Source organism: Felis catus, chromosome B3, assembly GCF_018350175.1.
Source record: "Felis catus isolate Fca126 chromosome B3, F.catus_Fca126_mat1.0, whole genome shotgun sequence".
Classification (NCBI taxonomy): Eukaryota; Metazoa; Chordata; class Mammalia; order Carnivora; family Felidae; genus Felis; species Felis catus.
In genome coordinates this window covers 120,304,464-120,330,465 of record NC_058373.1, presented here as the reverse complement: position 1 = coordinate 120,330,465, position 26,002 = coordinate 120,304,464, and the positions used below count along the sequence as shown (strand labels likewise).

Here is a 26,002-nt window from a genome sequence, read left to right as displayed (position 1 = left end):
AGACCTCTGCAGAGTTCGGCAGTCACAGTAGCCCAACACCAGCATGATCCCAGTGGGGCAGGAGAGACGGGGCGGGGGAGGCCCAGCGCTGAGGCCTTGCATCAAACCAGCCAGAGCTGTGGGCCGGCGGGTTGAGGAGGCGCTGCTCCTCTCTTTTCCTTGGGGTCACCATCCCAAGATGGTGGGTTCAAGGGACTCACCATCCCAAGATGGGTGCCGACAGGGAGACCACGGGCAGTGGTAGCCCCTCTGAAGGACCAAGGGGTGAGTTTGAGGTGGCTGCGGAAGAGGCTGAACCAGACACATCCTGTGGCGATCCCTGTCACTATTGCCCCCAGCTGACTCAACAGAGGCTGCGTGTGGGGGCAGTCCCCACTGTTGGATAAGGCTGCGGCGTGCAGGCCAGTGGGCACTCGACCTGGGGACCTATGAGAGCAGGGGACCCAGAACATACTGGTTTCAGGCTCTGCCCAAACCAGAGAATCTGAAGACCTGAAGACAACCCTGTGTCAGTGAGGCACTTACTGCCCTCACACTGTGCTCAAAATGGCGGCCTGTGGAGCCCAATGGAGACAGGCAAAGCCGTGTGTGCTTTATCGCAGCTTCTCAAGGGAGGTGGGGTCTTTAACAGGACGTGTAGGTCCATTGGGAGGAAATTCCCCAAGGACCTGAGCCACATGCTGCCCCTTGAGAGCACGAGGCAGCACTTTCCCCGTGTTGCCCTTGTGTTCCTAGAACACCTTGCACGGAGCCTGGCATGCAGCATCACCCAAGGCTGGCTTTCTGGGAGGAGCAGAGAAAGTATAGTCGTAAAGGTGAGAGTATCAACCTGAACGACCATTCCTCTGAATGGCGTCTTGCACCGGTCCTTCTCCCTGTCTGGAAAATGGCCCGCTGACAATCCAGGAAGCGTGAGGCAGTGAGGAATGGAAGGTGGGAAGGTCATGGTGAGGTGACGGGAGGGGTGGGGGGGAACCAAGAAGATGGCTACAGGGAGGATTGAAGATGCTTTGAAAAAACCCAGCTCGGGGCTCCTGGGTGGCTCCGTGGGCTGAGTGCCCGACCTCGGCCCGGGTCACGATCTCACGGTTCATGGGTTCGAGCCCCGCGTCGGGCTCTGTGCTGACAGCCTGGGGGCTGCTTCGGGGTCTGTGTCTCCCTCTCCCTCTGCCCCCCTTCCCGTTCACAGTCTGTCTCCAACATAAACATTAAGAAAATAAAAAATAAAAAAACACCCAGCTTCCCAAGTAGGCCAACCAAACCATGGAAAAGAAGAGATTAGCAGAGTCCCCAGAGCTGAGACCAAGAGCAAAAGAAGGCCCCCACCCCCGCAGAACCTAGGCTTTCAAGGGACTACGTGAAAGAAGAGAACCTCTTGCCAGACCGGTTGCTTTTAAGAAATTTATTTAGAAAAATAACCCTACCCTGCCCTCCTCCCTCTGTGCCATGGGACTTGGGCATCGTGTCGGATTTGACTCTGGATTGGGCCTCCCGTCCGCACGGGGGCCCGGCACATGCTGACAGGCGGCCACGCCGCTGGGTGACCTCACACCCTCTCGGCCGGTACAGTCCTGGGCTCGATCCTTGTCCGGGCCTCTGCCTCCGGGTCTCCGGAGGGAGAGAGGGACCTGAGGGGCGAGGGCGGCCTGGCCACAGTCTGTGTGCCCCTCCCGAGGCCGGCCAGGGCGGCTGGGGGCGGGGGGCTCCGTCCGCCCCCCACCGCCTCTCAGAGCTCAGGGCTGGAAGCGAGGCGAGCTGACGTGAGGCTGGTGGAAGGCATGGGCGCTGTATACCACGTCGGGGGGCGAGGGCGTGCTGGCCGCCAGCACCGAGCACAGGGGCTCGTGGCTGCTTAGCACCGACGTGAAATACTTCATCTCTTCCGTGAGCTGCTTGATCTCCTTGCGCAGAGCCGCGTTCTGTTTCTCCAGGTCTTCACTCTCCTGTGGGGAGACAGGTCAGCATCTGAGACTAGCGTCAAGGAAAGCACAGGATCGGGGGAGGGGGGACCGGAGGAGTCCAGACTAGGTTCTCACCGGCACAGCCGTGGGGACGGGCGTCGGTGAATTTTTCTGCACGCGTGGGTGCACGCGTGCACATGTGTTTGCGTGTGTCATACATGAGTGCGGGTGCATCTCTGCGCGCCTGTGTATGCAAAGATGCCCCGTCGAGCCTATGAAACTGCTGGAATTTGTCTGTTTTGACCTATAAAGATGGCGGTTCCACATGGTCCCACCCAACAGAGGCGCGCACAGGAATGCGTGTGGCGACGCTCCTTGGTGTGTGTGCGTGTGTACATGGGTCTCCGTGAGTGTGTACGTGGGTTGAGAGGGGCAAGGGTAGGTGAGGGGAAGCTGGTTGGCAGGTTAGAACCTGAAGAAAGGGCAGAGAGTTTTTCTAGTTCTGTCTGATACAGGTCAGCATTTCCCAAGCTTGCCGTAGCAGAATTTAAGGGCTTGTCACACAGTTCCAGGCTCTTTGTGAAATCTAGAGATTTGAACTGAATGGGTTTGGGATGTGGGGTGAGTTCTGGGAATTCACGGAATTTTTATAAAGATGTTTATTTACTTTTTTTTTTTTTTTTGAGAGAGAGAGAGAGAGAGAGACAGAGCACAAGAAGAGAGGGAGACACAGAATCCCAAGCAGGCTCCAGGCTCTGAGCTGTCAGCACAGAGCCCGACGCGGGGCTCAGAACTCGCAAACGTCAAGATCGGGCCCTGAGCCGAAGGTGGACGCTTCACCAGCTGAGCCACCCAGACGCCCTGGGAATTCGCTGAATTTTATCGAGTGCTCCAGGTCATTCCAATGATCGGGCAAGTTTGCAAACGTGAGTTAAATGCAACCTTAGATTTGTTTTAGTTAGTCAAGCACTAATGTAGTGCCTAAATGTTAGGTGCCCGAACACAGACTATGAACTCAAATGTCCGTTGATTGGCTGGCTGATGACATTAATTGCTGGCCTAGAAGTTGACTCAAAACTACCGTGGGCAGTGGGCAGATATAAGATAACCTACCACGTAAAAGGCACCTTACATAACCCATCAGGAGCATAAGCAGCAATGAGATATCCAGGTTTGCTGCTAACGGCCTTCATCCATGAGCCCAGGGTTTCTTTTTTAAGTGGCGGAGGGGTGTGCGACCGGCCTTACCCATCAAGCCAGCTCCCACCTGTCTGTGAAGGACAGATGCAGGCAGGCTCAGCCCCAGCCTGGCATTTCCTGTATGTGGCGTTGAGCTAGAAAATGTGGCTAGGTCGGTACAAAGGAAACCCCTATCTCTAACATGGGGCGGGGGTGGGTGGGCTACTCAGACCCACGATGGTGGGGTCAGAGGCCCTGGCTTCTTCGGCAAGGTACGGCTGGCTCTCGCTAATCTCGCCAGTTGGCTGTTTCCAGGCACCTCCCGGAGGCAGGGCATCCCCTCTTTACCGAAAGGTAAGAGAAAGCAACACATGAGACTGGGTGGGGGGCGGTTGGGAAGACGGGAACTGGGGGCCGGGAGTCCTGGCCCCTTCCTCTAGCCCTTTTCCTCGCCCCCTCTGAGAGTTTCCACTGGTGACAACGTTTACTGTAAATTCTGTGCTCTGAAGAGCCTGGGCAAACCCCGAGGCAGAAGGGAGGGGTAGGGTGGGCGGGCCACAGGGACCAACCGCGCTCTGACCTTCTCCCCGCCTAGAGGCAGGCCCAGCTTTCGGGAAGTGACAGCGGGTTCTTCCTCCCCGAGCAAGCTCTGCTGAGCTCTCTCTAGTTTTCTCTCCCCGCCCCCCGCCCCCCCTGCCTTGCAGATCCCAGAGCTCTAGGATGGGGCGTCACGACTGCCGCTGCCTCTAACCAGAAAACAACCCCCTGTGACAAGAAACTCATCTTTACCTCGGGAAGCAAGACTGCTTCCTGCTAGGGCCCCAGAGAAACCAGCACTGCCAGCCCAGCAGCCTCACTGCCAGCCAGACACTGGCAAGAGGAAGAGTTTGACTTCCCTTGTAGAAGGAAGTGGCTGATCTGGGGCCTCCTCCCAACATGTCCCCACCTGCCAACGTTTGGTCCACTCTGACCCTCCCTGGGGCAGTCATGCCCCGGAAGGGACTCACACGGGGACAGCTGGCAAAGGCCGTTAACTCGGAGTAGCAAGGATCACATCCCCCGACTTCCCTTAACTTCCCAGTGGCAGCTAGCAATCTAGGACTCAGCGAGGGGGGACGGGAGCAGAATGTTTGGGAAGGAAATGTCGGCCTCTCACATGCATGTTGTCTGCTGCAGTCAGGGAGCAGTGAGCTGGCTCACAGTGAGTTTGGGCTTCCCTGGAAGCTCCTTTCCACTTTTTGGAATTCACTTGGGGCCCTCAGGCTCCTCACAGGAACCCCGAGATGGACACGCTGAGGCCGGCTGGCTACCATTATTCCCACTTCTCAGATGAGGCCAACTGAGACCCTGGGACAAGCCTACCCCAACCACCCCCTCCAAATGATTACAGGCCGGTGGCAGCAGCCGCTACGAGGAAAGGCTTTGGAATTTGCCTCAAGACACTTATTTTCTCAGAGGTTCAGACACTTCAGTGATTGACCCAAAGCCCCATAACCATACAGGGTTATGCAGAGCAGGGATCGGCTGGAGGCTTCCCCGCCCTCAGCCCCATTCTTCTAGCATACCCAGTGCTTCCCTCAAGAGACTGGTAACTTACGTGACCAAAGGTCTTTGGAGATCACTAAGAAGTCTTCAACTGCCCTACAGTCTCCCAAGAGAAAACAAGGTCTTGATTTGGGTGATCTTTAGACACCGCACTGGAAGCCTGAGTTAGTCATACTTTCCAGTCACAGAGCTGATCATCTGCCTCCTGCCCAGAGTTGGGAGGGAATCATCCATCCAGCTATGCTTTGAGAGGCCTCACTCAAGGCCAGACCTTCTTCCACATGCACAGTGAGGTCCAGAACATACAACAACAGTGGGCTCCATCCACAGTAACTGGGGACCGGGGTCCTGGCTGGGTGAGCCCCAGTTCCTGTTAGAACGGGAAGACTGGACCTCAACAGTGGTTCTCAACCTTGGCCACACATTGAGATCAGTGGGATCCCTGGGGAACCTTACCAATACCAGTGCCTGATTCTGGTTTAAGCAGTCTCGGGTACAGCCTGGGCATTTGGGTTGTTAAAGGCTCCCAGGGGATCCCCTAATGTGCCGTGAACACTGCCAACCATGAGAAGGAACCATGAGCTTAGAAGCTCTCCAAGCCCTCTTCACCTCTGGAATATCTCAGAGTCCGAACTGAGCGTATTAACCCCCACTCGTTGGGAAGGGGTGCGCGTGAGCGTCAGGGAGAAGGCTGTTGGGAGCAGAGGGATGTAGACTCAATTTCTATGAGAAAAATGAGGGGAAATCGATTTTGTAAAAGAATAATCTAGCTTGACGTAATAATTTTTATTGAATGCTGCCACGTATCAATCACTTTTCAAAGTATTTTAGTTATTATCACATTTAATCTTTGCCACAACCCTATCGGGTAGATAATGTTATCAGACACATTTTACAGAAGAGGATGACCTAAGGTACAGAGAAGCTAAGTAATTCGCTCAAGGTCACCTGGCTCGTAAGTTGCAGCAGCAGGACTAGAAGGAGGCAGTCTGGCTTCAGAGTCTGTGCCCACCATTTTCTCTTGCCTTTGACATCTGTTTACATCGTATGACGTTTGGTAATTATCCTGTGAGGCCTCAGCCCTGTTGGCTTTGCCACTTCATCTTCCCTCTTTTCCCATTTCTTGCAAGTCCGGGCGATAAGGTTCACAATTCACCCTCACCTGTGAAGCTGCCTGATGCCAACCCTGTCATGAACTACAAGCAGCTCGGGGGTGGTTAATGAAGAGGCTTCATGGGGGTGTGGGAACATTCTGGGAAATTCCCTACTGGAGGGGCCGAAAGAGGGTCACTCAAAGAGCTCTCGAATGATGGGGAATCCCCAGGCAGTTCCCTTACCCACAGGGAAGCCAGTGAGGACCAAGGCCAAGGACAGGCTCTGGCCCAAGGCTCTGGCAGGGACTCTCCAGGCATTCTGAGCGGGGCTTGGTCCTCCTTCCTGCCAGCTCTGGTTTACTTCTCTTTGAATTTTCTAATCACAATTTCCAGAAGAGTGAAAATAGTCCCGGGTGTTCCTCCTCAAGAGAACACGTATTCGTTTATTGATTGGGTGACCTTTCAGCCCCCACCTACACTTAAGAGTAGTGTGTGAAGCTTATCCCTGGCACCCAGCTGTGTTCAGCCTCCTGCAGTTACCAATCCCCGTCCACAAAGCAGATACAGAGTGGAGCCCGCCATTGCTGGAGAAATCTGCGAACCGACAGGTAGGACATTTCCGAAGCCATGGTAGGACGTATGCCTACCTCTCCAACCAATCTGGGGGAATTAGCCCCACCTTCTGGTCCTCACCCGATGAAGAGAGAAGAGGAAACACTAAACCACAGGCCTTTGCACTGAATAATGTACAAGTCTGATTCTGGAGAAATTTTTACTTTCTTGCCATCCTAAACTCCTCCCCCTTGCTTTCCTCTAGAGAGGCTAGAAAACAAATTCACCAAAACGCTCCGCTTCCCTTGCAGCTAGGCATGACCATGTGACAGATTCTGACCAATAAGGTGTAAGCAGAAGTACCTGGGGGTGGGGCTTCCCTTTTAACTGAAAAAGCAAAGCCCCACCGGGACAAAAGCCACCCTCCCTCAACACAGATTGATGCCTGGAGGTCCAGCAGCTACCTTGCAGCCTTGAAGATGAAAGCCACATACTGAGCATACCTGCACAGACACAGAAGTAGTTCGGGTCTTTGATGACATTCCTGCCTTAGCCCTGGTCTGTCCAACTCGAATTCCTTGTGAGAGGACTCCTTCTATTACTCGTAGCTAAATGCAATCCTGGCTGATATCTCAAGTTAGAAAGTTTATCACTAGCAAGCCCAATTCCAAAATACAACTGATAATTGCCATGAACACAAAGGTTCGAATTAAGTTTTGTTTTGTTTTTTAAACCTGCCAGGCCTCTGGGACAGTGTCTGGGTATAAAACCCCTACAACTGTACCAAACTCACTCCACACATTCTACCTCATGCACCTGACGGGCTTCAAATGTCACTGCTCCCCAAGTCTCAACCCTGGCTACATACTGAAGTCACCTGAAGAGCTTCAGAAAATCTTAATTCCTGGATCTCACTCCTGTGAGAGGTTCCAATTTGATCGTCCTGGAATGGGTCTCAAGCATCAAGACTTTTTTTTTTTTTTTTTTAATTTTTTTTTCAACGTTTATTTATTTTTGGGACAGAGAGAGACAGAGCATGAACAGGGGAGGGGCAGAGAGAGAGGGAGACACAGAATCTGAAATGGGCTCCAGGCTCTGAGCCATCAGCCCAGAGCCCGACACGGGGCTCGAACTCACGGACCGCGAGATCGTGACCCGGCTGAAGTCGGACGCTCAACCGACTGCGCCACCCAGGCGCCCCAAGACTTTTAAAAATGCTCCCCAGGGGCACCTGGGTGGCTCTGTCGGTTAAGCATCCGACTCTTGATTTCAGCTCAGGTCATGATCTCCCAGTTTTTTGGGTTTGAGCCCCGCGTTGGACTCTGAGCACTGACCACGTGAAACCTGCCTGGGATTCTCTCTCCCTCTCTCTCTCTATCCCTCCCCCCCACTTGCACTCTCTTTGTCTCTCTCAAAATAAATAAGCTTAAAAAATTGTTTCCCAGGTGAGCTTAATGGGCAATTAGCTTGGGAATCATGTTCGTAGCTGACTCCTCTTTTTAAAAATGTAAGAATATAAATATGGGCAGTGTTTAATTTTATTAAAATGTATTTTATATATTTAGATTTTTATTAAATATTTTTATTTTATAATATATAGTAAAAATAGCATAATACAAATAACTTTAGAGAGATGGGAGGATGTTTCTAAGTCAAAAGTATTTTCTGAAAGTAAATGCCTATGTAAGGCAAAGGCCTTACTATCCCGATCGCTATTATGTTTGGTGAAAACAATTTCAAGTAGCCCAGAACAGTTCATTTTTATGACAGAAGAGCCAGAGGTAGGACATCTATTCGAATCTCATCAATGATAACTTGGTCAAACCAGGTACCCTTTAAATTGTGGAGCTCCATGAGGGTCTATCACTGCCTTCACTGCTTTGCCATCATTGATTAGGACAGTGCGTGGCACATAGTAAGTGTTCAATAAAATCATGTTGCTTGACTGCCAGCTTGAACTCTCTAATAATTTACCAAACCCTGCTTATGAAGAGTCTACTAAGTAAATTTATGATGTCCGTGACATTTCCAAGGGAGTGTTTAAGCATTTACTAGCTTTTATAGCTTCTATTTTATAACAAGGATAGTTGCAAAAGAGTGGAAGAGATTCACTTTTGTTCCGCAAACTGAACCTATGCGTGGGAGTAGCAGAACGGGCACCATTTTAGGAACTCTGCATATAATTTCCTTAGCTGGAACCTGGCTTTCCCCATCCATTCCACACGAAGGAGACTTGAAAAGCCAGGCCCGTGCTCTTAAATTTTTATAAACTGGAAAGTATTATTATATATGAAGTCATATGTGACTTCATATATAATAATACATCTGATATCTCCATCTGATTGATTTGTAGGAACATGCCAAGCGCTCTGCGTTAAACAAATGAACAAATATAACCTTCTCAATGCAAAACAAAACAGAACAAATGCAATATTGTTCTGCTTTTATATTTACTCTGTCATTTAACTATCGAACAACCCAGGGAGGGGCTATTGCTTCCCATTTTGTAGATCACAAGTTAGGTTCAGACAGGCAGATCTGAATTAGTTTTGTTGACTCTCCCCACCCTACTCCCCGCCCCTACCCCTACCCCTACCCCACCCCCAGCAGGCTCCTGCTCCCTGCCACAGGCTCCTTCCTGAGTTCCTTCTCCTGATCTCAGAGGCCTGGGCCCACAAGGCATATTTTCCGACTCTTGGCCCTTTCCAACACACAGTTTGGCCTCAAGGCTCTGCTGAGCACACCCTTTCCTCAGGTCCTCCCAGTCTCCTTCTACAATCACAATCTGTCAGGGCTTCAGACAGACCAGACCTTCCTTTGCTCACTGTCCCCACCCCGTCTGTCCATTAGTTACATTCAACATCGCACTATTTGATTTTCACCCAATTGCTCTTCACTTTATGTGTTGAGCCTGTTTGTCATTTATTTGCCTGTTTTGTTTCTTTTTTAAAAAAAATTTTTAACGTTTATTTATTTTTGAGAGAAAGAGAGCACAAGTGGGAGAGGGGCAGAGAGAAAGGGAGACACAGAATCCGAAGCAGGCTCCAGGCTCTGAGCTGTCAGCACAGAGCCCGACGTGGGGCTCAAACTCACGATGAGATCATGAGCTGAGCCGAAGTCAGATGCTCAACCGACTGAGCCACCCAGGCGCCCCTACTTGCCTGTTTTCTAGTGTGACTTCCAGTTGAATGCAAGGTCCATGAAATCAGGGACTCTGTCTTGTCCCTGCTGTGCTCTCAACGCCTAGAACAAGCCAAGCCGTACCTGGCACCTAGGGGGCTAATACATACTTGTTGGGCGGATGAATCATTTCTGCTAACATTGGATCTAGTCCTGGGAATATGGCCTTTGCTTTTATAATTTTCTGGATCACTCTACCCCTTTAGCAGGAAGGCGTGTTCTCATACCAGCCGAGGACCCAGAAAATACTTTGGTTAGAGGATCCTCCGTTGCAGGAAATTACATTTTGGCCCCAGGAATCCAGCCCCCTCTGCGTGGCCCTGAACTTTATCTTCCTTTTGAATTTTGATAAGAGCTCAGTCACCTCCCTTGGTTTCCTGAAACCAAGAGTGATGAGTCGTGTGCTGGGACAGTTCCAGCACATACCTGTTGTCCTGGTGTAATTCTTACTAGTGCTGTTTTTGCTTCCAAAAGTGTTCCCATTTGGAGGATAAGTGGTAAGATTTACTAAAACTTGACCCCCACATTCTAGCTCAGTGATATCATCTTTGTCCTTGTCCTCACTGTCCTCCGGAGTTCACTCAGATCTCTATTTGCCCATTTTCGTATGTTTTTAAATAAAAAAATATGCAGTCTAACTACCTTTAAAATATTTTTAAAAAATCATACCCACCCATGATTCTAGTACTCTTTTTTTTTTTTTTTTTCAACGTTTATTTATTTTTGGGACAGAGAGAGACAGAGCATGAACGGGGGAGGGGCAGAGAGAGAGGGAGAAAGAGAATTGGAAACAGGCTCCAGGCCCTGAGCCATCAGCCCAGAGCCCGACGCGGGGCTCGAACTCACGGACCGCGAGATCGTGACCTGGCTGAAGTCGGACGCTTAACCGACTGCGCCACCCAGGCGCCCCAATACTCTTAACACAAGTGTTTCCATTTGCACATGTTGCCCTCTTGCCCTTTTTAAGAAACACAAACACTCATTTGTATGAAATCTCAATCGTTGTACAGAATACAATTGGTATTTGGCTTTGTCTTGACTTTGTCGCCTCTCCATAATCACCATAATTATCATTTTTATTGGCTCTGTCATCAAATGGAAGATCCGCACTTTACCCCAAATGGTTTTTTAATGTTGGACATTTAGGCTGCTCTCAAAATGTTGCTATTGTAAGTAATACCACAGTGAACATCTTGGTGCATTCTGGGTTTTGTTCGGTTATGTCCTAGGATAAATTTGTAGGAGTGAGATTAGCAGAGCAAAGGGCACAATCAGTCTTCCAGTTCAGGGCCGTATTGCAGTAAAAGGGTTATGTAAAATATACAATGTTGGGCGCCTGGGTGGCTCAGTCGGTTAGGTGGCCCACTTCGGCCCAGGTCATGATCTCACGGTCCGTGAGTTTGAGCCCCGCGTCAGGCTCTGTGCTAACAGCTCAGAGCCTGGAGCCTGTTTCAGATTCTGTGTCTCCCTCTCTCTGACCCTCCCCCGTTCATGCTTTGTCTCTCTCTGTCTCAAAAATAAATAAACGCTAAAAAAATAAAAATAAAAAAAAATACAATGTTACCAGCAGTGAATACATGTGTCAATTTCACTCTAATCCCATTGGCATTTAGGCACTATACTTTTAAATAATTTATTTGGCCACTTAGCCTTTTGAGGGTTTCTTAATTTCGTTGTAATGTGACAAGTTATTGACAACGAAGGAGGAAGAATTTTCTATGGGTCTGTTGCCTAGAACAGCATTCTCAACTAGGGACAATTTTGCCTCCCAGGGAACATTGGACAAGGTCTGGAAATATTTTTCCTCATCACAGCTCAGGGGTGAGGTGCTGCTACTGGAATGTAGGGGTTAGATTTTACAGTTTACAGTGCACGGGATCCCCCTCCCCCAACAAAGAATTATGCAATTCAAAATGTTAGTGGTGCCGAGGCTGAGAAGCCCTTAGTGTGTATCATTTTCACAATCAGAATAGAAAATTGGGTTATTTTCATTTTGGTAGGAAAAATGTTACGTAAGTTTTCTGTTCATAGCTTCTGCCCACTTACCTATTGGAGTCTGGATGTTTTTCTTAAAAGGGACGTTCTTTCTATGGTATAAATATGACATCTGCATTTATTTCTTTTGATGCAAGTATTTTCCCCAATGTATTACTGTCCTTTTCATTTTGTATTGCAACTTTAAGACCTTTTTAACATAAAGGAACGTTTAAACTTCAGGCCCTCTCAACCCGGGACTCTCTTTCTCATCACTTGCTGTATATGCTTGGGCTGTATTGCCCAAGATTGGCTAGGTCATTCAAGCCTTCTGGTTAATGGTTTACTTCTTGGCTTACCCTTTGCAAAAGGACGTGTAGGAGCAACACCCTCTGAATAATAAAGTCCTATTCAAGAAAGTGGTACAAATCAAAAGCAAATGGTGGGCAGGCAAGAGGTTTAGGTTTTTGGGCGTCCTTGAGAAAGACCTCAGTGTCCCCATTGGTTACACGGCAGGCTGGTTTGCAGCATCTCTGAGTTATCTTTCAATTCTGTGATTCTATATAGAAGGGAATATGACCATAATTATTGTTATACCCCCCCCCCCAACCACGCTACCACATGGACCCATAATGATGCTCTCTACATAATGATATCCCACAATCTGAAGAGGACTTTGTCCTGTGGAACCACTCTATGCCCCCTAGGAAGCAGGGTACCAGACTGAGTACTACGGAGGAAACTAAGAAAATCCCCAAGCAGTTTGGGAACGGACTTTTTGGTGAGATGCTCCCATGCTTTTCAAGAGAGAGAAGTTTGGGTGCTGCTCGCTGAGGACAGCTTCATGGAGACATCTGCTTGAACGGGCACCGTCAATTTGGGACCTGGGACCTGTAATCTCATTTGAACAGAAATTCTTCATAAACATCAAGACCGATACGGAGCTGGCCTCCTTCCAAATATGCCTCCCAAACTTAACCACACGGACCCATCATCAGTGGTACAGGCATTCAGGGGTGGTAGATTGCCTTGACATGCTTTGCTTTCCCAAATGAAAATAGTCTACATTGTTGTTCTGCTTTTTAACATGGTACACATTCATCACAACAAAAAAAAAAAATACAGAAAAATACTAGGGTAAGATAAGCTACTCAAAACTCATGACTCAGGAATAACTGCTATTAGCATTTTGGAGAACATCTTCCCAGATATCTGTATGTATGCAAACATGCCCCAAACCCACAGAGTTTACATTAACAGGATTGTATTCTGCAAACTGTTCATTGCTATGTCATATGTATCTTTCTGTGATACAGACATACATAGTCATTTTTAGTGGCAGCATAAAATTCTAGTGTCTGCATGTGTCATAATATGCTTAATCCCCTATTGTTGAGCATCTGTCCAATTTTATAGTATTGATAAAGTGTTTACTGGTCATGATGAACTAGGCATCTTTGTGCATTTTTTTCTTCAAACATTTGTAAGTGGATTTGCTGTGCCGGAGTATTCTCATGTGAGATGTTAATATTCATTGCTGCACAGCCTTCTTTTAAAAGGGTTTCAATGGACGTGTTGATATATTGCATCGGGACTTTACTTTCTTGACTAGGCCTAATCATGGAGGGGGAAAAAGTGTGAATTTTGGAGGTTGTTGCTTAAAGAACAAAAAAGTAAAGTTAGGAAGAGACTCAAGGAGGATATCAGAGAAGGTGAATATAACTTCATGAGAGTCTGAAGGAAACAGGCAGTATAGCATCATGGCTAGGGAGATGGGCTCTAAAGTCAGGCAGGCCTCGTTACAAGCTGTATGATCTTGAACGAATTACTTAACCTAAGAATTATGAAATAAGGCTTTTGTGCAGATTAAATGAGATACTACAGGTAGAGCCATTAACACCCAGCGCCTGGTACACAGTCATGTATTTAATTAATGTTTTCAATAAAAGGAAATTCATAGCAACAGAGGACCAAGAGAAGTGACTATTTTCCACAAATGGCTCACTGATTTTCGCTGAAATTTTTAAGGGCAGAACTAGCCAGACCTTCCTTCTGTGTTTTGTTTTTGTTTTTGACCTACGCCTTCTCCATGCAAAGAAGCCTTATGGCACCGTCTTCCAGAGAGAAAAGAGAGAACTCCCGGAGTGAAAAAGAACCACAAGCAGCTTTCTCTTCCAGTCCTCCCCAGACGACCAAGAACAATAGTGTCATTCTAAGGAGGCCCAGGGGGTTGACATCTTTGCTCAACTGTTTTTCCTCCATTACTCAATCTTCCTCCGATTGTAAGTGACTTAATTCTCACAGCAGCAGTTCAAAGCTTCACTTCACGCATAAGTTACACTTAGGACCTTTGTTATATATGGCATTAAAGATATCTCCTGGAACCTGGAACCCTTTTTCTTTTTTCAGACTAGTAGAAGACTCCTTTAGGAGCCAGCCCCAGGAAAGCACCTTTCCCACCCCCAGCTAAGGGAGTACTCACAGTTCCAGCTTTCAGATTTGGCCCTGTTCCTCCACCTTGCTTCCAGTTCCATTCTGGAGGCCAGATCTGACTTGTCAAAGGCATAGCTCTGGGCTAATATTACTGTCTCCCCAGCATCTCTTCTACTTTTAGCCTTTTCATGAACAAAGCTTCTCAACTGATCTCAACTTTTCTTTTCCACTGACCCAGGACACTGGCTCAAAATCCTTCAAGCCACTACAATCAACCAGGATGGCCACACAAGTGACACTGATCTGCCATTCCTTCTAGTGGTTTGTCTAGTACTGTAGAAGTTAGGGTTACTCATGACAAATCCCAACTTATAGTCGGTTCTTCCAAAGGACTGAGATATTTATGTCAGATGCTCAAGAGATAAAATGTCACAGAGGAAGACTATTCACTGTTTGAAATCAAAGTTAAAAAAGAAATCATCCTGGGGCGCCTGGGTGGCTCAGTTGGTTGAGCGGCCGACTTCAGCTCAGGTCATGATCTCGCAGTTTGTGAGATCGAGCCCCATGTGGGGCTCTGTGCTGACAGCTCAGAACCTGGAGCCTGCTTCGGATTCTGTGTATCCCCCTCTCTCTGCCCCTCCCCTGCTCATGCTCTGTCTCTCTCTGTCTCAAAAATAAATAAAAACATTAAAAAAAATTTTTTTTTAAAGAAAAGAAATCATCCTAATGCATATGTAGTAATGACTGATGCCGAGAATGTAAATATGTATATTATAAACATAAAAGCACATGATAAAAACAGCCACGCTGTATAAAAAAGGGGGAAAAGGCAAAGTATCTCTCTTTTGCTTTAGACCTTTCATCCTATTTTTCAGAAATAAATATTAACTTTGAGGGAAAACCCATGTGAAAAATTTTAAGTTCATGCACATATGCACATGTATGTTTTTCTTTTTATTAAAAACATACAGGGGCGCCTGGGTGGCGCAGTCGTTTAAGCGGCCGACTTCAGCCAGGTCACGATCTCGCGGTCCGTGAGTTTGAGCCCCGCGTCAGGCTCTGGGCTGATGGCTCAGAGCCTGGAGCCTGTTTCCGATTCTGTGTCTCCCTCTCTCTCTGCCCCTCCCCCGTTCATGCTCTGTCTCTCTCTGTCCCAAAAATAAATAAACGTTGACCAAAAAAAAAAAAAAGAAAAAAAAAACATACATGGGAGCAAACTAGGCACCATATTCACCCCCTTTTTCACATAAGCGTATAGAAGCTTGATAATCTTTCCAGATTAACACATTCGATGTAACATTTTGACAACTTCCTAGTATCCCATTGAATGGACAACTATAGTTTATTTCATTACTTCCTCACCCATGAATATTTAGCTTGTTTCCAGTCTTCACTATAACCAACAATGCAGCAATGAGTGTCTTCACGTGCACATAATTGTGTAATCTGTGCGCATGTCTGTAAATAGACTCCCAGATGTAAAATTGCTGATATTTTACACCTGAGTAAAATGAGTGACAGGGTATGTGCACTTGTAATTTGGATGGGCTTTTTTTTTTTAATTTTATTTTATTTTTACATGTATTTATTTTTGATAGAGACAGAGCACAAGTAGGTTAGGGGCAGAGAGAGAGGGATACAGAATAGGAAGCAGGCTCCAGGCTCTGAGTTGTCGGCACAGAACCCGATGCGGGGCTCGAACCCACAAACCATGAGATCGTGACCCCAGCTGAAGTCGGACGCCCAACCGACTGAGCCACCCAGGTGCCCCTGGATGGACTTCTAATGGAGTTGTACTGACATATTCCTACTAAGTAGTATGTGGTGGCGCCTGCTTCTCCATTGCCTTGGCAACGTCACATATTAGCAACATTTTTTGTCTTTGCCAGTCTGGCAGGGAACCTTCCGGTTGCTTTAATTGTCATTTCTCTAAGTGAGGTCTAGAATCTTTTCCATATTTATTTGCTATCTCTTTCTCTCTTTCTGTAAATTGCCCATTTATAATCATTGCTCATTTTTCTTTTGGGTTGTTAATCATTTTCTTATTCATAGAGCTCTCGTGTGAAGTAAATATGCCCTTTTTTGGTCATGTGTATTACAGATATTTTCCCCAATCTGTGATTTGCCTTTGATTTTGCATAGAATATTTTGAGCTGTATAGAAATTTTTATTTTTTATGTATAAGGGTAACGTATATCAGTTTTTGCCTTTACGGTTTCAGGGTTTTGTACTTTATCTGGAAAAGTCTTCATTCCAAAATAATTTTTCAATGTTCTTTTTTTTCCCCCAAATTTCTTTAGTGGTTTTTTTGTTTTTTTTACATTTAATCTGTGTGCATGTTGTATGCGAAATGAAGACTCTAGCTTTCTTCTTCCCAAAATGGCTAGCCAGTTGTCCCAAGTCTATTTATTGAATAATGCAGCTTTCTTTCACTGGTCTGAAAAGCTATCATCATTATTTTGCATTTGCTCTGGTGCCTAGTTTTTAGGAACTGACATATGTATTTGGGTCTTAAATTTCAGGGTTTTTTGGGGGTCTCTTTCTGTATTCTGTTCTGCCCAATGTTCTGCCTTTTCCACATTGTTTTGATTTCTGTATTTATAATTCAGCTAATCTTCTTTAATTACCCTCCTCTAAAATTTTCCTAAAAGCTGTCACATGGTTGTTTTTCACCAAGAACTTAGAATAGCTAACCTAAGTCTCTTCTAACTGCCAGAAAGTCCTATTGGGTTTTTATTGGGATCACATTAAGTTAAATTGATAGATTTATTTCAGGAAAATTGCTATCTTTACATAAGGCATATCTTTCCACTTATTGGAATGTTTTTGTTTTTAATCACTTAGAATAACTCTAAAGTTTTAAAAAATTGAGCCCTGCATATTTTTTGTTAAATATATTCTTTCCTTCCATTTGCCATTATAGGTATTATATATGTGTATATGGAAAAGTATATATATTTTTAAATATATATATATATATATATAAATGTTTTTTAATGTTTATTTTTTTTAACATTTATTTATTTTGAGAGAGAGAGTGTGAGCAGGGGAGGGGCAGAGAGAGAGGGAGAAAGAATCCCAAGCAGGCTCTGTGCTGACAGCACAGAGCCCGACCCGGGGCTCAGTCTTACAAATTGTGAGATCAGGACCTGAGCTGAAACCAAGAGTTGGACACATAACCAACTGAGCCACCCAGGCGCCCTCATTGTTGGTATTATAAATGGAATCTTTCCTCCCATTAAATTTTCTAATTGGTTGTGGTTTACATATAGGAAAGTTTTTACTTTTTTGTGTTAACTTCGAAAGCTGACTGGGTTTTCTTATCACTTTTAATAGTTTTCAGCTGAAAATTGATCCACTTACTGGATCCACTTATTAGCTACTGATGTCTTTTGGAGATGAACTGGTCCAGTATGTAAATGAACTAGAATTAAAAAAAAAAAATTTTAATGTTTTATTCATTTTTGAGAGACGGAGAGAGACAGAGCATGAGCGGGGAAGGGCAGAGAGAGAGAGGGAGATACAGAATCCGAAGCAGGCTCCAGGCTCTGAGCTGTCAGCACAGAGCCCCACACGGGGCTCGAACTCACAAACTGCGAGATCATGACCTGAGCCGAAGTCGGACGCTCAACCGACTGAGCCACCCAGGCACCCCTAAATGAACTAGAATTTAAATAAAAACTTAAAAAAAAATTAATTAAAAAACATTAAAAAGGAAATGAACTGGTCAAGATGTGCCTTTGTCATTTTTCACCAATGCATCTACTATGCCTAACAGATTCCATGGTTGTCTGCAGGAGGAAAGGAAATAAGTGTGGTAAGGGCTTGTGTGAAACATCCAACAGAAGAGAATTAAAATGGAATGTCGACTTTGTTTGTTGATATCACAATTATGAAAAGAAGCACCTAATCCAGTTTACATGAGGGGTACTCAATGCCAGGGATGGTAGAAAACTGGCAAAAGATTAAACCGTTGTGGAGGGGCGCCTGGGTGGCGCAGTCGGTTAAGCGTCCGACATCAGCCAGGTCACGATCTCGCGGTCCGGGAGTTCGAGCCCCACGTCGGGCCCTGGGCTGACGGCTCAGAGCCTGGAGCCTGCTTCCGATTCTGTGTCTCCCTCTCTCTCTGCCCCTCCCCCGTTCATGCTCTGTCTCTCTCTGTCCCAAAAATAAATAAACGTTGAAAAAAAAATTAAAAAAAAATGATTAAACCGTTGTGGAAAGAGGCTCCTTCCCTAGTCTATTTTAAAAGCAATCAGTATACAGCATTTTGGTATAAGCCCCTTATAGGATAGATACTGAAAACGCTAAATAATAAGTAACCCACACTCTCACTGCAGAAATGAAGTAACGCTTTTGGTACTTTAAGAGAGATAATAGTGGCAAAGCTGAAACCGAGAAAATGACACTACCCCAGCATAGGAGGCTAGCACAGTAATGCAAGCACGGCCCTTATTTGATACGTACTCTCAGTCGCCGGTCTTTACAATATTGGTAGATGGATCTACGGCTATGTCTGAAGGCCAGAGAATGGTTCCAGAACTTCAACATGTGGAGCCAAGCATGAACTCAAGAGTAAACCAAGCCCTTGACCTTAAGGATGCTGGTGGTAAGCCAGAAGATTTTTCTACCTGAATCACAAACATCATTAAGAGGATAATGGATAGAGAAGATAGGTGATTACTTCTAAGAGGAAATGGACATTTCAGACCACAGCCAAACCCTCTGCTTGAAGGTGGCAGACGTACGTTATGTGGCTGTCAAAAGCTTTTACCTGAAGTCAAGAAACAAGCTGTACTGGCTGTAACCCCCAGGCTAGCTACGCAAACCTATGTGACCCACTCACTGGGCCAAAAGTGAGCCTGACCACTGTGGCGCTCAAAGGAAAGGAACGAGGAGGAGTTTGTCCCCAGATGTGGGGAGGCTAGGAAGGAACATTCTAGAGACTGCGGTTGGAGGTGTGGGTGTGGATGTGGTGACTGCATGACTTGGGGTCTCCATGCATCCCAAGCCCAGAGATTCTCTCACTCTAGCCATGGCCAGTATAATCAAGATGGGCCAAATCTTCTAGTTCTAAATTTTTTTTTTTTCAACGTTTATTTATTTTTGGGACAGAGAGAGACAGAGCATGAACGGGGGAGGGGCAGGGAGAGAGGGAGACACAGAATCGGAAACAGGCTCCAGGCTCTGAGCCATCAGCCCAGAGCCCGACGCGGGGCTCGAACTCACGGACCGCGAGATCGTGACCTGGCTGAAGTCGGACGCTTAACCGACTGCACCACCCAGGCACCCCGTTCTAGTTCTGAATCTTGTCTTACAGAGAGAGAGAGAGAGACAGACAGACAGACAGACAGACAGCTGCGTCCATTGAAAACTTTGCCATAGCAAAGAAAATATATGTCCCCCTCACTGATGTGTCTCTGGGCTTGAATGAAGACCAGTGGGTTGAATTTACAGGGAAACAGTGGTGCAGCTCAAGATAGGGAGGACTCTTCTGCTCAGGTTAGGAGGGAAGGAGTTCTCCGACAGAAGTGAGCAGGCGTACGTTGGGGACCATTTCAGCGGTGTGTGTGTGTGTGTGTGTGTGTGTGTGTGTGTGTGTGTGTGTGGTGGGGGGGGGGAGGGGGGCGCATGTAGAGGAATCTTAAGCATCAAAAGTGTGTCTGAACTTGCCAGCCCTTAAGAAATCTCTCAGCCCTGAGATTCTGCAATGTATATATAATCTTGTGATAATTTAGTTTGCTTCTATAAGAATAACTATTATTAATATTACTCTTATACTTAAAATTTTTGAGTATTATATGCCAAGCAGTGTGTTCAGCTTTTTAGATGCACTATCTCTATGAGGTAGTTACTGTCATTTCCCATTCTATAGATAGGAAAATTGAGTCTAAGGGAGGTTACCAACATTTGTAAGGTCAATCACACAGATAGCAGGTGGCAGAGCTGGGATTCAAACCCTGTGCTTCTGACTGCACAGTCACGGAGATATACTTAATTCACACTTTTTTTCTTTTTCTTTTTTTTGTTTTACTTTTGCAAACTTATAAAGCTTATAGTAGTTTTACAGTCTCAGGACATTGTCTGCTTACACAAAAAGCAAGGCTTTATCCTTTCCCATTTTTTTGATGTTTATTTTTATTTATTTATTTTTAAATTTTTTTTAACCTTTTTATTTATTTTTGAGACAGAGAGAAACAGAGCATGAACGGGGGAGGGGCAGAGAGAGAGGGAGACACAGAATCGGAAGCAGGCTCCAGGCTCCGAGCCGTCAGCCCAGAGCCCGATGCGGGGCTCGAACTCACGGACTGCGAGATCGTGACCTGAGCCGAAGTCGGACGCTCAACCGACTGAGCCACCCAGGCGCCCCTGATGTTTATTTTTTTAAGAGAGAGAGACGGAGCGTGAGAGGGACAGAGGAAGAGGGAGACACAGAATCCGAAGCAGGCTCGAGGCTCTGAACTGTCAGCACAGAGCCCAATGCAGGGCTTGAACTCGCCAACTATGAGATCACAACCTGAGCTGAAGTCGGACACTCAACCGACTGAGCCACCCAGGCGCCTCTATCCTGTTTAATTTTTATTTGTTTGCTTGCTCTAAAGAATACTGAATTAGACTCAGAATCTGATAGAGACAAGTGCATGATCATAGATTTTCAGGCTTAAAATAGTAAATTGGAGTGTGGTAAGAGCCTAAGCCATAATGAAATCACAGAGAATATAGAAGTACCGGGGTCCCCAACAACTTAACATTTAGACGGCTGATCAGCATTATCGAAGAGAAGAAAGAATTTGGTGTTCATTCATTTATTTTTTTTTCGATCCGACGAATATTTATGACCTTAAAACTATGTTGGGATGCAACAGAAGATATGCTGAATACACTTCTTATAAAACACAAGCACCCGTTCAGAGATGTTGGTGCAGACTACTCTCGGCTTCCCTACCAAGCTAAAAGAAGCTAAAAGAAGCTTCTGTTTTCCCCCCTAAAACTACACCTTACTCTTTCTTGAGAGCATTAAAACAACTATTCCAACTGGTTGATTGCCACGGTAATCTTTCAAATAAACACAAAGCATACTTCTTGCCCTTTGTGCCAATTGCCCTTTTTACCATTGAAAGACATTACGAGGATGCTCGAGGTTCGGGGATGGTTCAGGAGGAAGGAGAGGAAGGCTGAGCTGCTAGAGGAAGGGATGGAGGGACGGAAGAGGAAGGAGCCAGTGAAGAAAGAGCTGGCAGCCTAAGGGACCAAGGAAGGGGCAGAATGAAGAGAGGGAAGGCGGTCAGGCATGGGTGACAAGGAGGAAACAGTGCTCTGGCACACGGCCAGAATTCAGAAACGTTGATCAGAGCCCTGCTCCGCCAGGAGAATCGCAGCTCAGCACCACCCGAGGCTCTTGCTCAAGCCGGGGGGTCAGGACCTTCTCTAGAAAGTTCCAGACTAGAGGCAACTCAATCAGGACAGTGACCGTCCCAGATAAGTGTACTTGAAACTGCCTCTTTCACAGATCCCTTGGGATGTCATGAAAGATATTTCGAAATAAAACTTAATGATGTTCAGGAAGGCGAAGTAATAAGGTGCGGCCCCCTATGGAGGCCTAGCCCCGGATGCAAGGACCGGGGTGGCTGTCAACTGGCCTCCTAGGGGATGGGACCATATGTGATCCTAACGCTGGGCTCCTGGGTTCCCCCAAAGTGCTTCACACCGTGTAAATTCCTCCCAAAGACAGTCCTGCCTTCCTTCTGCAGAGGCACAAGCTCTCTCTGCCTCCTCCATCTCCGAGCAGGCTGTTCTGGTTCCACCCAGCCCTCCTCTGGGCCTCAAGTGATCAACTCATTTACACTTCATGCCCTCTTGGGGGTCAGGAAGAAGGGCTCACTTCTCTATCAGCCCCATGGCTCATGTTCTGCTACAAATTTTTCTCAATACAACCATAGGAGAGCCTCTCCTCCACACCGCACCCCACAGCCCTACCCTGCCACTCTCCCCCACCCCTCCCCACATACACATCCCCACGCAGACAGGCTCAAAGGTGTGGTCCAAGCACCCATGAGTGGTGGGGAGCAAAGCCCAAGGCTCAAGAGAATGAAGGAAGTCCCGAACACTCACCAAGTGCAAGGTGTCAGCCTTCTGTGTCTGCCTCTGTCGGCTCTTCTGGGCAGCAATGCGATTTTTCTCCCTTCTCTGAACTTTTCTCACATCGTCAGATGAGTCCTGGGCAGCAGACAAGATGGGAATGGGGTGAGTGTGCTCCTCCCTTCTGAGTTAAAACAGGTTCTCCTGCCGTTCGGTATCTGTCCGTCCATCCGTGTGTATCTTTTCATTTGCCCATTCACTCCCTCCTTACCTAAAGGCTGGGCCCAAAAGAGAACCTTCCCCACACTCTGTCACGCTCTCTTACATCTATATAGGTATGCTGGCCAAAAGCTACAGGAAGAAGAAAAAGACCCTGGGGCCTAGATAGGGCTGTATTTGGAAAAAATTGGTTAAGGCGACGAAGTGTGTTTTATCACCTCTCCAGCCCTCTAGGGCTGCTCCACCCTTATTCTTTTCGGCCTAGAATTTTCTTTTTTTTTTTTTTCAAAACTTTGTTGACACCAGCAATGTGACGACTTCTGTGAAAATGCTTTTTCAGAGGTGCTCTTGCTTTTTTTAAAAAGAGTTTTTTTAATGTTTATTTATTTTTGAGAGAGAGAGAGAGAGAGAGAGAGAGAGAGAGAGAGTGTGTGTGTGTGTGTGTGTGTGTGTGTGTGTGTGTGTGAGAGTGGGGGAAAGGAAGAGAGAGAGGGAGACACAGGATCCAAAGCAGGCTCCAGGCTCTGAGCTGTCAGCCCAGAGCCCAATGCGGGGTTCGAACCCACAAACCGTGAGATCATGACCTGAGCCCCCCAGGCGCCCCAGAGGTGCTCTTGCTTAATTCCTCAAATCTGTGAAGTTGATATTATCGTTTCTATCTTATATGTGAGGAAACTGAGGCTCAAAGGGCTTGCCTGAGAGTTCACAGTAAGCCAGGACTTACATCTTCTGCTGCTAAGTCTGATGCCTTTCCAAGCCACTCCCCACCCCTCACTGGTTTGCACCCATGTGTCTTCTCCCACATCGCTGGACTCAGGTCCCATCCCGGATCAGTCTCTCTTTCCCCCTGCATTATGCTCAGTGACCCTGACATTCCCCGTGGCTCTGAGCACAATGCCTAATACAAACTAGAGACTAAGAACAGCTCTAACGGTGGAGATTACCTGGCTGTGGCAGGTTGCTATGGGTGCTTAGGAGGACAAGAGGACCTCTGGTGTCCTCTAAGTATGTCCCACAGATGGACATGTCCTCTACGTGGGCAGAGAGCTTAGCTCCAGCTGTCCCCCAAACACTGCAGGATAGGTGTAGGAGCCTGAGTAAAACTCTTCCACCACCCCTACCCTGTTCCCTCTCAGGTCCACACGGGACAGAGGGGCACTGTTCCTGGGGCAAGACCCTGTGCTCTCCAAGCGTGTCTCACCAGCATGCCCAACACTTCCAGGCCATCGCAGTAGGAGGGCATCGGGTCAGATGGGAAGGAAGTGCTTTTCTCTAAGGGGCTGGGAACCCAGATTACCATGGAAGCCATGAGTAATTTCCTTCCTAAGAAGAGTACAGACTTCCAGGCAGCCCGAGCCACCCTGATACCATCGGGAGCAGAGGACTGGATTGTTTGCCCTCTAGAGGTCTCTGCTAGGACGTCTCCCCACCTGGTGCTCTTCTGTGCGGTATTCATGACAGATGCTGTCTTATATGTTTATATACTTTTATTTTGGCTGCAGCAATCTTGAAAGCCCTCTTGGATGTCTATGCTAAGCAAAGAATGTGGTTTTTAAACCACAGAGTTGGGGAAGACATTTTAATCTCTTGATGTATTGGGTGAGAATGCAGAAGCCTTTCTATAGGGAGGGATGTCAAGGAAGGTGGTGAAGAGAAGTCTCCAAAGGTTTGGGGTCAGGGTGCCTGGGGGGCTCAGCTGGTTACACGGCAGACTCTCGGGTTTTGGCTCCGGTCGTGATCCTCAGTTCGTGGGATTGAGACCCGCCTCAGGTTCCGCACTGCCGCTGTGCCCAGCCAGCTTCCGATTCTCTCTCTCCCCCTCTCTCTGCCCCTCCCCAGCTCATGGTCACTCTCCCTCAAAATAAGTTAATAAACTTTTAAAACATTTAAAATAAAATAAAATAAAATAAAATAAAATAAAATAAAATAAAATAAAATAAAATAAAATAAGCTTCGGGGCTGGCAAGGGGCCCCTCCTGTTGGCACCCCTCAAGCTGAAAACTTTTGACTCGGAAGTCACCATCTAGATTCCAAAACGCCCCCAGACTCTCTACCTCGATCGCTCTGCTTTCCCCGGAACTGAGCCGAGCTGAGCTAGAAGTGAGTGCGTCCGTCAGGTTCCAGCACTGCCTCCCGATTGACCCTTTCCTCCCGCCCAGCGGCCACAGGGGAAAGAAAGAGGCTTCGAGGCTTCGCGACAGCGCCCCAGCTTCGCTCTCCGCTGGCCGTGCTGGCGGCAGGGGCAGGGCCCCTGTAGGTCCTCCTGCGTCCGCTTCCCCCTCCGTCTAACTTGCTCTTTTTTCTTCTTCGCTTTTCCCCGTTGCCTCTCTCTCTCCCTCTTTCTCTCTTGCCCTGCTGGCTGCCCCCCCTTCCCCACCCCACCCCCGCGACCCCACGCGCCGGGGCCCAGGGTGCATGCGGCCTCTGTGATGCTGTGCCCCTCGGGTTTCTCCCGCCTTGCAGACAGGTGGACCCTCTCTCCTTGGAGAGGCCGGGGTTCTCTGATGCACATGCCCCTCCTGGCTTCCTAGAAAGCTTCGCGGGGTGAGGACCCGGCGGAGGCGGGGGCGGTGGGCCCCGTCTGGAACCGAGAGGAGAAGGAGCCCTGGTGGCATGGGTGCGGGACGAGGGTCCCCGCCGACAGGCGGCTGAATTGCAACCACCGTCGTAAGTCTGACGGGGCGTTCCTGCCACCAGCCACTTCCTCGCGCCCCGGGGCTCCCTGGGCAGCCCAAGGAGGCCTGGCCCTCCCGCTGCCCGCCCCCTCGGAGGCGCAGAAGGTGGGTTGCAGGGAAAGGGGGCCCCTACCTGCTTGCCCGGGGGAGGAGAGCGGCTGAAGCTGGAGTCGCTGCTGTCCGAGCTGTGAGGCATGGCTGCAGTCTTCCGGGCTCTCCACCCAGCCCCCGACGCGCCCGCGGGCTCTCTTGTCACCAGCTGGCCTCCCTTCCTGGCTGCTCCCGGGCCGCCAGCCCACCCCCCTGCACAGGTCCCTCCTCTGCCCGCCCTGCAGCCACCTCTGACCCCCGCGTCCTCCTCGCTCTGGGGTGCAGAGGCACTGCTCCCCACAGGGACATGTCGCTCGCTTTGGGGCTCGTGCGCGCGCGCTCTCTCTCTCTTGTGGTTTCTGGTAACTCACACTGGAAGTCACATGGGCGGAAACTTAAACAAGGTAGAAGTTAATTTGAGAGAAAATACATATCTGGGAAAAGACCCACAGAATTATATGAAAGGAAGACCAGAAAAAAAAAAAAATACACAAAACCCCAGATACCTTCTGACTGTTTGAAAGGCAGAACAGCTCTCCTCAGTTGATGGAGATAAAAGAGAAAAACAGCCCAGGCAGGGAAAAACCCCAGCCAGAATTAGCAAGTCCGTCTCCTGTCAACAGGGCAGAAAGGAGGGAAAGAGTTTCCATTGTCAGCCGACTTGAGTTTTCAACCAAAATAAAGCAACGAGACTGGGATTGCTCTCTGGTTTTTACCCGAGAGCGGCGACCCATCCGTCCTGTGACAGGCCTCCCTCACCCCCCATGCAGCCTGGTCCTTCCCTGACTGCCCAACAGAAGAGGCCCGGCGAGCTCTGGAAGCCACCGGCGCGGGCTCTAGAGTTGATGTCCCAAATGTCTAGGCGTCACCTTAGCAGCCGGTTGACTGAAGGGAAGAGATGCCTCTCGTGTTCAGAGTCTGAAAGACTCAAGCTCGGGACGGGCTTTGACTCTTAAGGATCCAAGGAGGTCACCGGGTCAAAGCCCAGAATGGAGGAACAGTAAGAACTCGCGAAATGAGCACCGCCCTTGGAGTCGCGTTCTGGCCTTAGCAGGACGCCTGTGGCCCCGGGGGTAGCTCC

At 47.9% G+C, this 26,002-nt stretch overlaps 1 protein-coding gene across 2 annotated transcripts; it reads right to left on the bottom strand.

The window, feature by feature from the left end:
- Positions 1 to 1,387: 1,387 nt before the first annotated feature.
- Positions 1,388 to 26,002, bottom strand: BATF (basic leucine zipper ATF-like transcription factor). Of its 2 annotated transcripts, XM_045060258.1 has the most exons (4): positions 25,791 to 26,002; positions 24,965 to 25,534; positions 21,971 to 22,075; positions 1,388 to 1,943 (listed from the first exon to the last, which is right to left on the bottom strand). In XM_045060258.1, the coding sequence occupies exons 2-4, from the start codon at positions 25,025 to 25,027 to the stop codon at positions 1,734 to 1,736; spliced, it is 378 nt and encodes a 125-aa protein (XP_044916193.1). In that variant the 5' UTR covers positions 25,028 to 25,534; positions 25,791 to 26,002; the 3' UTR covers positions 1,388 to 1,733. The 2 variants fall into 2 exon arrangements, with proteins under 2 accessions (XP_044916193.1, XP_003987898.1); XM_003987849.4 differs by lacking the exon at positions 25,791 to 26,002 and having other exon boundaries at positions 24,965 to 25,558.

Excerpts from the sequence above, each read along its gene's own strand:
- BATF (XM_045060258.1), bottom strand. The coding sequence starts at position 25,027 with ATGCCTCACAGCTCGGACAGCAGCGACTCCAGCTTCAGCCGCTCTCCT. Across the intron at positions 22,076-24,964 it reads CTCCTCCCCCGGGCAAGCAG|GACTCATCTGACGATGTGAG; the intron begins GTAGGGGCCCCC and ends TCTGCTGCCCAG. Across the intron at positions 1,944-21,970 it reads AGGCTGACACCTTGCACTTG|GAGAGTGAAGACCTGGAGAA; the intron begins GTGAGTGTTCGG and ends GTCTCCCCACAG.